The 13054-nt window shown below is 40.5% G+C and overlaps 1 protein-coding gene and 1 pseudogene across 5 annotated transcripts in view; both read right to left on the reverse strand.

The window, feature by feature from the left end:
* The window catches only part of PTPRG (protein tyrosine phosphatase receptor type G), a 703723-nt gene that overhangs the window by 125977 nt on the left and 564692 nt on the right, over nucleotides 1-13054 (reverse strand). For all 5 annotated transcript variants that reach the window (XM_038565974.1, XM_038565976.1, XM_038565973.1 and 2 more), the window contains one exon: nucleotides 4357-4549. In XM_038565974.1, coding sequence (XP_038421902.1) covers nucleotides 4357-4549 — 193 coding nt within the window. The remainder of the gene's footprint in view (nucleotides 1-4356; nucleotides 4550-13054) is intronic.
* Nucleotides 337-506, reverse strand: LOC119864847 (annotated as a pseudogene).

The raw sequence follows: 13054 nt of genomic DNA on the forward strand, positions 1-13054 counted from the left end.
CATCTGTATATTGTCCATGGCTGAGTGGCAGAGCTGAGTAAATAGTGACGACACGAGACTAAGTGCTCACTATCTAGTCCTTAACCAAGAAAGTTTACTGACTCTTGCCTTATGTAATTTATTTTTCCTTCCTCTATAACAATAGCACAATAAATGCATAGCTCCATGATCAACAGATCTCCTAAGCACTGAATGTTTCCAATAATGATAGATAAAGATTGCTAACCAGACAGGCTTCATTTTCTTTTTTTAATTACCTGAAGATTATAGGACACCACCCTTCTCTTTCAAATCTTTTTTGCAGAAGACTGGAGAAGAGAAAGGGACTCTTCTCTGTATAAATGTCTAAAGTCAATAATCCTTGACCACTAGGCTGCCTGCTGGTTGCCAACATTTGTGGCTGGCTTTTGGGCCATAGTGGCATGGAATTAACCTGAATTTTCAATTAGCAATAACCGCGCCTCGGATAAACCTCATTGGCTACGATACTGCTACTGCGCAAAGCTTAGCCTGAATTTTCTTGGGAGGAGAAAAAGGAGGAGCATTTGGTCATGTAGACGGTGATTCTGATTCCATGAAATGTGCATTTAAAAACAAACACGGACACCATCAGTCATTAGGGAAATGCAAATCAACAGTACTTCACATCCACTGGGATGGCTAAAATAAAGACATATAGCAAGTGTTGGTGAGGATGTGGAGAAATCCCATACAATGCTGATGGGAATGCAAACTGGTGCAGTGGTTCTGGCAAAAAGGTTGGCAGCTCCTCAGAACTAGAAAACTGGACTTACCTTGTGACTCAGCAATTCTACTCCTAGGTATCTATCTGAGAGAACTGAAAACCCATGACCACCCAAAAACTCGAACACGAACGTTCATAGCAGTATTATTGATAACAGCCACAAAGTGGAAAAAAAGTGGACATCTATCGATTGATAAGCAGATAAACAAAATGTGATATATCTGTACAATGATATATTCTTTGGCCATAAAATGGAAAATTCTGAGATATATCCAGTATGGATGAATTTTGAAAATATTAAGCCTAAATATTACACTGAAAGAAGCCTGATACAAAAAGGCATTTATTGTATGATTCCCTTTACATGAAATATCAAGAATAGGTAAATCCATAGAAAGTTGCCTTGGGCTGGGAAAGCAGGAGAGGGGGGGAAAGAAAGGGAGGAAGAAGGAGTGACTGACTGCTCATGGGTATGGGCTTTCTTTATGGAAGTGATAAAACTATTCTGGAAGTAGACAGTTGTGATGATTGCACAACTTTGTGAATATACTCAAATCCACTGAAGCGCACACTTTAACAATAATAAACTTTCTAGCATGTGAATGAAATATCAGTAAAGCTGTTATTAAAAAAATGACAAACAGGGATGTTACTGCACAATAAAAAGGAATGAGCTATGGACAGATGCTACCACATGGATAAATCTTAAAATCCTAATGTTCTGTGACAGATAAAAGCATATCAGAGGCTGCCTGATGTTGAGGACAGGGGAAAAAATTGACTGCAAAGGGTCATGAAGGAACTTTCTGAGGGTGATGAAAATGTTCAAAAACCAGATTATATATAACTATAACCATAACTGTAACTCTAAATTTATTAAAATTATTGAATTGTACATTTATGGTAGCTATATTTTATGATATGTATGCTATGCCATAAAAAAATAGGAACCCTTGATAGACCACTGGTAGAAATTAACATGGTATAGTCACTCTGGAAAACTGTTCAGCAGTATCTATCCAAATCTGAACATATATGTGTCCTCCGGGCTGCCACCACTGTACCCCCAGGTTCTTACCAATCAAGATGTGTCCATATGCTCATCAAAAGGCATGGTCAAGAATTTTCATCATCGCCAAAGCTTGGAAATCATCCATATGTTCATGTATATGGAAGTGGATAAATAAATTCAGGAAGAGATGCACAATGAAATTCAGCAATAAGAACAAAGCACAACCACATGGAACAGCATAGATGACCCTCAAAATGAGTGTAGAGCAAAAAAAGCAAGATACAAGAAAGGACAGAGTGGAAAATTCTATTTCTATGAAATTGAACAACAGGAAAAGCTAATTCATGGTCGTGGTGACTCTTGGGAATGGATAGTTACTAGGAAGAAGGAGATGAGGTGCTCCTGGGAAGCCAGTGATGTAGTTTCTTGAGCTGGGGGTTGATTATTCAGATGTATTTGGGTGGTGAAAATACATCATGTTGTGCACGTTATTACCTGTGCACTTTTCTGTATGTTACACTCCAGTAATATGCTCAAAACACAAATAGAATTATACCTACATCTTTCTCTGCTTCTAAAAAGATCACTAAACATTTTAATATTCACACATTTTAGGAGTCAGCAATACACACCATGATAATTGCCACAAAACCCTGTAAAATGAAGAACTGATTCCTTATATTTAAGGATGGGTCCATGGCTCTGCTCAAAAATCAGAGAAAGCCCATTCAGTAGAAGATCTTGCCCCCTCTGACAATTTAACGTGACAAAAACCATTATCTTCTGTAACTTTTTTGGGTAATACGGGCCACGCGTTCCCTCTGCACAGCTGATATATCATATACTCAGCCCATTTTTTAGGAGAGAGCTCTGTAACTGTCATAACCTCAGCAATTCTGAGCTCCCAGATCTTGCATTCACTTGTGATAGAAATTCGTCATCCCCCACATGTCCTCTGCATTCACCTCTCACAAAACATCCAATCCCTCTGAGATTCCTCTTTTCTCAAGCAGGTTCTCTTGGGAGAAAGCTCTCTCGAGCTTGGTCGTTTTCCTTATTTTTAGCTTGGTTAAAAAACAAAATCAGCCCAAGTGAGGTTTGTTATGCCAGCCAACCTAAGACATTTCCCAGGTTTGCGTGCTTAACCCACCCATTGTTCCCAGCTGACAAATGACGCCCTTGACAAAGCGTCAGCTCCAAATTACTTGAATCTCAAGCGTTTCTTGATGGCGTCTGGCCAGACTAGCTTCTCTCACCATCCTCAAACAAAATCACACAGACAGGAAGGAAATGATCACATTCTTAAGCTCCTTTTCCTCTTCTGTTAGCTTCTTTTCAGATATGAGCCTGGAAAATGGGCTCATTCTTATCATCAAAGTGCACATCAATGCAGTTATTTGTGGAATAAGTCTCCCCTGTTCCTACAAAAGGTCATATGCCAGTAAACTGGTTCTTTTTTATTGGAGACAGGAGCACTCTTGAAACAGAATGTCCTCGTGTAACTTACCCCAATAAAAATCCCACAGTCCGTGTCCATTGCTGATTAATGATACAAACTCTTCCCATATTCCCCAAGCTCACAATTTCAGAGAAGAAGAGCACTGGCTTAGGAAAGAACCATCTCTTCACACCCAAAGGAAACTCCTCTTATCCCTTCATCCCTTCCAACTCCTGGGACTTTGATCAGCCTTATTCTCTAAGTGTTTGCCTGAGCTCGAAGCCACAATGAGGACAAATTACAGAGCTGAAGTTGAGCTGTGAGGGTAGACTCTGACTTTCTAGTTTCCTGGGAGAGAAATTTACGTTCAGTTCACATGAGAATGTAGAAATAAGGGCAGCCCGGATGGCTTAGTGGTTTAGCGCCGCCTTCAGCCCGGGGTGTGATCCTGGAGACCCGGGATCGAGTGCCACGTCAGGAGCCTGCTTCTCCCTCTGCCTATGTCTCTGTCTCTCTCTGTCTCTAATGAATAAATAAATAAAATCTTTAAAAGAAAAAGAGAGAATGTAGAAATAGAGAAAGATGAAGATGCCTGAAAATAACAAACTCATGTTTATGGGATGTGGGAACCAAACTGTTAAACAGTGGTTTAGAAAAAAGCCACGTGATGACTGGTAGAGGGGGTGGAGAGCCAGAGGGGTAGGTTTGCCTGGTGCGGAGGTGGGATAGGAGGTCAGATGTCGGATGTTGGTAAGGAGGTAGGGAGGGTGCAAGAGGCAAGTCAAAGGTGCTGATGCCTGAGGTTAGAGATGGCATCCTGAACCCAAAGCCTGGAGGTGGGGGTTGGGGGGCAGGTAAAAAGTAAGGCGGCCAAAAGCTTCCTTTAGACACTAACTAGTTAGTGTTGATGTTACCAGGTAAAAATACCAACAGAATGACTGACGTATTACTAGTCAAAAGGGCAATTCTGAACATATCTATTTAACTGAAGCTATTTCCACAACTGCTTCTATTTATCATCCAGACAAGTCTCTTTTAGCAGAGAAACATATGCTCTTAACACCAAGTTCCAACTCTTGGCTGGTTTGGAACTCCTCTTAATTTTAAGTAATTTATGATACGGAATCTTCCTCCGGGCAAGGGCACTTAATCCAAATATACCTTTAGAGGCTTCTGTCCCCAGTGGGTTTTCTAAGAAGTCTGTCATGTCATGGTTCCAGGCGTCGCGGACCGCAGACTTGGACACCACCCTGTCATTCAGACCTTGCTGTGGCCGGAAGTTATTTCTCAGATACTCCACTGACTTGACGTGGTCCTGCTGCTCCGTGGTGAAGATGGAGTAAAAAGCCTCGAGCTAAACAGAGAACCAGAGAGGGGAGAAGAAAGAAAAAAAAAAAAAGACCAAGAATGAGAACAGCTACATGGGACAACGTGGGCAGGGGGTGACAAGAACACAAAATAGTAGGACGCACCCAGTGCCGAGGTGGACAAACCCAGCAGGCCACAGGCCACCTCCCGGAATCACTGCCAACGGGCTTATCCGGCTGTGATTTGTGTCCTGCCAGCGAACCAGGCCAACACTCCACTGGAGGGCTGCACAGAACTCTTTTAGTTTGTGTCTCAGCAAAGGGTTCCAGTCTTTCTGCTCTGCCCCCGGCAAGACCTTTAGTATTGTGGGAAGGAGCACAAGGTTACGGTGAAACTGGCACGTTCTGAAGCCAGACTACCTGGGATGGAAATTCTAGCTTCACAGATCCACTGCTCTGTGGCCTTGAGAAAACCGCTTAACTGCTCTGAGCCTCAATCGTTCCTCAACAGAACAGTGATGATTACAGCAGCATCTACCCCGATAGGGTCTGTGCCAGGATGAAATGAGAGTCCATGTGCAGTGCTTAAAACAGTCCCTGGCACAGAAGAGCTCAATAACTACTAGTGATTCAGTTCTTACTAAGCATCTTCTTACGTATGTACCAGGGATCCAGTTCAGCAAAGTTGCTAAGGCATAAAGCTGCTAAATGCGTGGCTCATGAGGTAACTGCCCAATTTCAAGACTTACCAGATGGGTAATCATAGTCCAACTACTAAAGCATCAGTAACTCAGCATATATAAACATTATATATATATATATTATACGAAACAGATATATGAGCAACTCTTAAGATCATTGAAAAGATTAAGATATGTGTAAATTATTTAGCAGCCAATAAGTCCATGGTAAGGATTAGTTGCTATCATTAATATTCATATTATTAAAAAATACTTTCCACAGATTAGATAGAGACCAAACCTTTATGGAAAAGCAAAGAAAAAAAAAAATCAGGACTCCAGGATATTTCCATTATTAAAAAGGATTCTCTGTGGCCCTCAATCTTCTTCTTATTAAAAAAACAACAATAACAAAGCAATCTTTTACAATATAAGAGGAATGAAGCAGGGGCTGGGTGCCAGAGATCTGTTCTCAGTGGACTACAGAGTTATCCTGGTTCACCAAAGAAATAAAGTTAATCTAAAATGTTCAGCCATGGAAAATACTAACTCCTTGAAGGGAGGGATGAAAATGGAATGAAAAAGCGAGAAACTGAATGAACTCTTTCTGGCCCATTTGGCTCCTTGAATACCAAATCAGAATCCTTTCTGCAGGAGAGGATTACAAGATGAGTGATGTCAGATGCTTCCCAAGCAGGCACCAAGTAGCTGCTCTAAGCTTTTGGGGACCAGAAGGCAGCCAACACCAATGTTAAGTACGCAAGAAGATTTAAGACTATGTTGTTTTCTCTCTCTCTCACTCTCTCTTTTTTTTAAGTAGGTTCCACACCCAACGTGGGGCTTGAACTCAAGATCCTCAGATCAAGAGTCAGATGGTTTATCAACTAAGCCAGCCAAGCACTCACAACCTGGGTTTCTGGACTGTCATCTTGAAGACCTGAACAAACTTCAGTGTTTCTCAAATAGCTTCAAAAATTGACGTGCTTGATCTGAAACTCCCTCCTTTGCATGAGAAACCAATGAATGTGCATAGTGATCACATCTAAGAAAAATCATTTAAGTATCTGGATTCACCTATCATTCCACCTCCCCTCCAATTCTCCTGCAAATGTAAAGTGATAATAAACCATGAAACCTTTTCTGCTTTTTCATCAAGGTAATAGAGCCACAATGATCTCACAACCAGCCTAAAAGCAAAAGTAGCCTGGTGGTACTAAGGTGTTATTTCAATTCTCTGCTAGTCACATAACTTTCTAACAACTCCTATGGTAGCTATTCACAATTGCCTTTCTTCCCATTCCTCCTTGTGATGCTTGCTATTTATTTACAGTGGAGAGGGGTACCTGGGTCACTCAGTCCCTTGGGCATCTGCCTTCATCTCAGGTCATGATCCCAGGGTCCTGGGATGGAGCCCAGTCAGGCTTTCTGCTCACCGGGGAGTCTGCTTCTCCCTCTCCCTCTGCCTCTCCCCCTGCGAGTGCTCACTCCCTCATACTTGCTCTTTCTGTCTCATAAATAAATAAATAAATAAAATCTTAATAGTGAAGAGAGAACAATAAAAGCAGAAAAATTAAAATTGAACTGTTTGCCAAATGTGACCACTTAGATGAAGGTAATTGGAGGTATTGAAAAAATCAAATCTCAACCTGGCAATGTGTACTCACTTGATAGGACAGCCCAAATAAGAACTGAACACATCGAAAACCTGAGAGAAGATTTCAGATTTTTCTTTTTTTTTTTTTTTTTTTAAAGATTTTATTTATTTATTCATGAGAGACACAGAAAGAGAGGCAGAGACACAGGAGAGGAAGAAGCAGGCTCCACGCAAGGAGCCCGATGCGGGACTGGATCCCGGGTCTCCAGGATCACGCCCTGGACTGAAGGCAGCACTAAACCGCTGCCCAGATTTCAGATTTTTCATAGAAAAAAATAACTTGGAAAATTACATGGAAGGAATTAACAAAGACCCTCTGGTGACTGTCTAGGGAAAGACCAACCAAAATGATTAAAGGGACGGAGGATAAATCCCGTGTGGAAAGGTTAAAGGAAGTGGAAGTGTTTAGCCTGAAGAAAAGGCAAGTTAGGAGTAATTTGATTAAAGGCCCTTGTATGTGAAAGATGCTGACCAGCTTTTCTCCAATGTCTAGAGAAGGCCAAAAAGAGGAAATTGTTTTAAATTAAAGCCTTAGAGACGTGAGTTGAATAGAAGGAAGAATTCCTTAACTTTCAGGGTGATTTAAACAAAAATGGCCAGGCTGCTATACATAGCAAGTTAGACCGGAAATTTTCTGGAAGAGCAGCCATCTGTCCTGAAATAGTTTAATCTCTGAGATGCCAGAAAAGGATGGCCTCGGAGACTGTCTCGGCAATCTGACTCTAAGGTTTGTTTATTCTCTTGAAGACTTGCTTCTTTCACAGCTAGCATTTAGTTCTCTAAAAAGTTTATTTCTGATGCTTCAGGAAAGAATTAGTCATATAACTGTAAAAAGAGGCAGGTTCTGAATTTAACACAAAAATGCTTTTGCTTAAATTACTCTTACAGCTTAATGACATGCTATGGCTTAAAAGCTCCGCTGCTTCCTTGTCATTAACTCAACTTGCCCAGAGATTTCCAAGGAAGGATGTGACGGTTCTCGGAATGAACTGATGACCTGGACGATATTATATTGTCAACTGGATCATAGCTTTGCTTGACAGTCATACAAAAGAGGAAAAGGAGGTCAAGCTTAGCCGACTCATCAAATCTCCTTTGGTATGTTGACAGCATTCACTAAAACCCTGTCATTCCTCTAGGTTGAAAGAAAATCGTCAGTGGCCTCTTTCATTGTACTTAGCATATGTGGCCATTGAGCGGAAACCACCACGATCCCTGAATTGGCAAGGGGAGTCTATGTTGTCACTTTGGCAGGTGAACAGTGACACTATGGGTGGGAAGTCCACTGATAAGTCATTACACAGCTACTGCCAGTTGTCCCTCGATCCTTACCCTTGCCTTGTAACCACACTTGATAAAGGTGAACTTGACTACCACCCGGACCTCCACTTTCTGATTCCAAGGGACACCATTTACAGAGGCTACGATGAGAAGAGTTGCGCAGCATGGCAGGACTCCCTAACCGCAGCTACAGGACAAACTATCAACTCTCCAGATCTGCTTAATGGCAGCACAGCAATCTTCTTAAAATACACACGAGATGCCATCATGAAACCTCTGTTCAAAAACTTTCAGGGGCCTTCAGTTCTAACGGTAGGGCCCGAAGGATCCGGCCTGAGCTTACTTCTCCAACCTCAGAACTCTTACTCTTGCTACCTGGGTTCAAAACCCTGTTTTCAATCCCCACAAGCTAAATGTGTGACCTTGGTCAAAGTATTAGATGTTTCTATGTTTCGGTTTTCTTACTTGTACAATAGAGATAACATTAACATTCCACCCCGTGTGGGTTTTCTTACTATTAAATGAGTTGCTATATATAATGTGCCTGGAATAATTCCTGGCACACGGTAGATATTTACTAAGTACTATTATCATTACTATTACTATTCTTATTTTATGAGGAATGTGGTAACTATGACTGTATTATAAGCTTCCAACACCTGTAAGATGTTCTATTTACTGTTCCCTCCTTCCCTCCTCAGAATGTCTATTTATCAAATGCATTCTGTGACAGGTACTTTGTTAGGGAATTTAAAAACATCACTTTGGTTCCTGACGTGTTTTAGTTTATTTTTTTTTTTTCCAAGATGTTATTCCTTTATTCTTGAGAGATGGAGAGAGAGAGGCAGAGACATAGGGAGAGGGAGAAGCAGGCTCCCTGTGGAGAGCCTGATGTGGGACTCAATCTCAGGATCCTGAGATTACAACCTGAGCCACACTCAACCACTGAGTCACCCAGGTGCCCCTTGTTTTAGTTAAAAAACAATAACATTAAGGTAACGTTATTAACAACACTATTATTACATCATTAATGCTAGCAGCTAATATTTATTAAGCATTTATTATGTGCAAGGTATTGTGATAAGAGTGTTAAGTACTTTTCTTTACTTAATCCTCATAGGAGACTCATAAGATTGGTTGATTATTGTATCATTATCATTATTTTTGACTGAGGAAACTGGGCTTAGAGACTTTACATGACCTGCCTAAGATCACAGAGTAAACAAGAGTTGAGTAATTGGGCCCCCTGGTTGAGCATGCTACTCTTGGTTTTATCTTGGGTCATGATCTTGGGATTGTGGAATTGAGCCCCCCATTGGGCTCTAAGTTCAGTGTGGAGTCTCCTTGGGATCTCCCTCTCCCTCTGCCACTCCCCCTGCCCCTGCTCTCGTACATGTGCACACGAGTATGCTCTCTCTCCTAAAAAAAAAAAAAAGAAAAAAAAAAAAGAAAAAAAAAAAAAAGAGCTGAAGCGAGGATTAGAAACCTAGTCTCAAAAAAAAACAAAAACAAAAAAAAACCTAGTCTCTATGACTCTGTCATGGCCTCAGCCACTTCACATCATATGCATAATAGGTCTGCAGCATTATTCGCAGAAAGAGAAACACTGCAATGGAGTTACTCAATGTGGTAACAGAAGTCCCTAAAGAGTTCCTTCTGGCTGACTCTGAAAGACACTCATGCAGGGCACCCACTACTGGCAACATAAATCTATTTGTACTTTTCTGCACTCTGGACAGAAACATTTTCTGGCTCAACACAGGGGGAATTAAGACCCATGAACAAGATGGCAGGCACAAGGAGGGAAAGCTATGTGCCACACAAAGCCCATGCTTTTATTCACTTTTCTTTTCCAGAGGCAAGTAATAAACACACTTGGATTTATCTTTACTTTAACATAACTAATGAAGTCTTTATCATTTAGTAAAAATAAATTAAAGTTTTTATTTCTATAATGTAAAATTGACTTTTTAACTTTTGAAGTGAGCATGTAAAACATTTCTTTCTTTTATCCCTGCTTGGGGAGTTGTAATTGCATTTTAACTGGTGCTGTTTCAAGAACAATTTTAACCTTGAATTGCAAATGTGTTGGCTGGAAGTGTATATAAATCATTTCAACTTAGTTTTTATTATAAAAATATTACAGAGAATAATTAGTTTTTAATCTGTCGGTTCAAATCAAAGGAAAGTTGAAATCTATTCATGCTACTCGTGTGCAGCAAGAGCTCTCATCCACGAGATGTGGGGAAGGCACCATCATGGCTGAAGGAGAAAAATGAGAGAAAATCAAAAGTAATATAATTATGAACCATTAAAAGGCTGATGTGCACAATATGTCATAAGATAGGTATATAATGGCCGTTAAACAAAGCCAGCGTCCATTATAAACATAATAATAAACTCTGGGATAAGCATTAAGAACTGAAATGTCACACCTAAGGTCACAGAGACACTTCAGATTCACCACACATTTGAGGGGTGACAGGGCAGGTCCTGCTTCGTTGCCTCATTATTAAACAAGACCAAAGTGATGGAATATTAAATTGCCAATAGCCTGGAGCATCCAAAGTTTTACTTATTGAACCATGGCTGTAAAAATAAAATCCAAGAATAGCTAGCTAACCACAAGGATGTGTCTCTCCTGTAGCGATAGACAGTTTTGCATGAAGACAATTATAGAAAGGCCTTCTACAGAAAGAAATGAATTTAATCATAATTACCAAAGAAAGCTATCTGTTGGGATTAATAATGACATCTTCCCCCCACCATTTAAAAAACCCTCTCTATCCACGTGTACTGTGCATTACGTGGTGTTAGAACAGAAACTTTCTGAATTATGGGATTCATTAGTTGTTGTGGCCTTGAGACAAACTTGAGGGCTGAGATAGCCACGAGCCAAAGGTAGCTGTTATACCAGAAATGTGGTGAGCCCCCTATGTTGAAATGATAATAATTTGGATATACTGGGTTGAATAAAATATAATATTACAATGAGTCTCACCTGTTTCTCTTTATGTTTTTTAATGTGGCTAACTAGAAAACTTTAAATCATGTATATGCCTTCTGTTTTATTTCTATTGGAGAGTGCTGCCCTGGAGCCTGGGTGATCATTTGTTTATTTATTCTAAAAGATGACTTTTAAAAATTTGAGAGAGAGACAGAGTACAGAAGGAGAATGAGAGGGAAAAGCAGACTCCCCTCTGAGCAAGGAGCAGGGAGCCCAAGACCCTGAGATCACGACCTGAGCTGAGGGTAGATGCTTAACCAACTGAGCCATCCAGGCACCCCTGGTGATCATTTAATAAGAGCAACAAAAAAACTCCAATCTAATGTCCTGGGCTCACCCTGTGGTGCCAGGCACTAGTCTAGGCATGCCACACACATTCCATCATTTAATTTTTATAATGACTCCAAGAAGTGGGTGTATTATTATCATCATCCCCATTTTACAGATGAAAACTGAGGCACAGAGAGTAAGCAGTGGAGGAGCATCTGGCTGAAAAATAGAGCCAGGAATGAAACCCAGGCAGGTTGGCTCCAAACAGAACATGGTTTTAATTCAAAAGAGTTTCTCTGCTCTTTATGATAGAGATAATATTGGTTTAAAAAAATGTATTGCAAATAAAGCTTTCCTAACCACTCCAGCTTATTGTTAGAAAAAAAATTAAATATCCCAAAGCAAACAAACTAGACATCTTCATATTTATTTACTGCTTTTTTTGATAGAGCCTCTAAGAAGCACTTCAACAAAATTCATACTAGGAAAAATTATAGGCAGTATCATATTTTAAACTACAGGAAGCAAACAGTCCTGGAAAGGGAAGGTTGGGATCGTTTCCAATGGCCAACACACCATCATTTGAGAACCACTGTTCTAGGAAAACAAACAAACAAACAAAAAAAAACACATCCCTATACTGGATTCAGATCACCAGGTTCTCTGATTGATCATGAACATAACACAGGCACCATTTCAACATGCTAGTCTTGCTCCTTTGACTTCATAAACCAGTACTGAGAGTGCCAACATTTTGTTTGGATGATAAAGTCACAACATGATGTTTACCTACTACTTACAGTAGATGTTTAGTGGAACCAACCCCTTAAGCCACACTGACTGCTGGCCAACCAAGCCAACACAGGATTCCATTAGCGATACTGTATTTAGATTGATATTACCACATGAGCAGGAGTCAGAGCTCACTGGCTACCATAGGGCTGGTTTGAATGTCCAGGGAGACTCACGAAAGATGCAAAATAAGTAGTTGTTCATATCTGGAAGGCTTCAAAGAAATTCACATCATTCAAGTTCTCATACAAGTGCTAACCACTCCATTTTACGGTGAACACATTCTTGTTTTCACTCTTATAGGCACCTCCATTGTGTAAGACAAAAGAGAACAGAGGAAACAGTCTTTGCAGAAAGAGAAGGATGGGGAACTAGGAATGTTTTCTTTCTAACAGAAGCAGACATGGAATTCCGTCTACTTGCTTTTCCGCACTGGCTGTCTGCCTCTCTGAAATGAACATTCTGTGCTAACTTCCAAAAGAATGTTGGCAGGGTCAGGGTGGGAAGGTCTGAAGTGATAATACTTGGATGGCTAATGGTTTCCCTTCCAAGTGCTGACACCACTGTGACCTCCATGCAGCGTGCCAACCAAGGATCCCGTTTAGCCACATGAAAATGAGCTGTTTTTCCTCTCTTGGGGGAAGGGGTGAGAAAGAGAGAGAAAGAGAGAGAGAGGAATAGGTGACACTGTGTCTGATAAAAGTATTGTCTAAGGATGGTTTATAGTAAAGAAACTGGGAAGCCAATATGACTAATTTATTTCTCCACTATTTCCTTGCAAACTACCTATAGATAAATCATATATTGGAAGTTACAGAGAAAAACTCCTCTACTGCTTCTGAGTGTGTGAGTGCTAGGATTATAAATA

Source organism: Canis lupus, chromosome 20 (assembly GCF_011100685.1).
Source record: "Canis lupus familiaris isolate Mischka breed German Shepherd chromosome 20, alternate assembly UU_Cfam_GSD_1.0, whole genome shotgun sequence".
Lineage (NCBI taxonomy): Eukaryota > Metazoa > Chordata > Mammalia > Carnivora > Canidae > Canis > Canis lupus.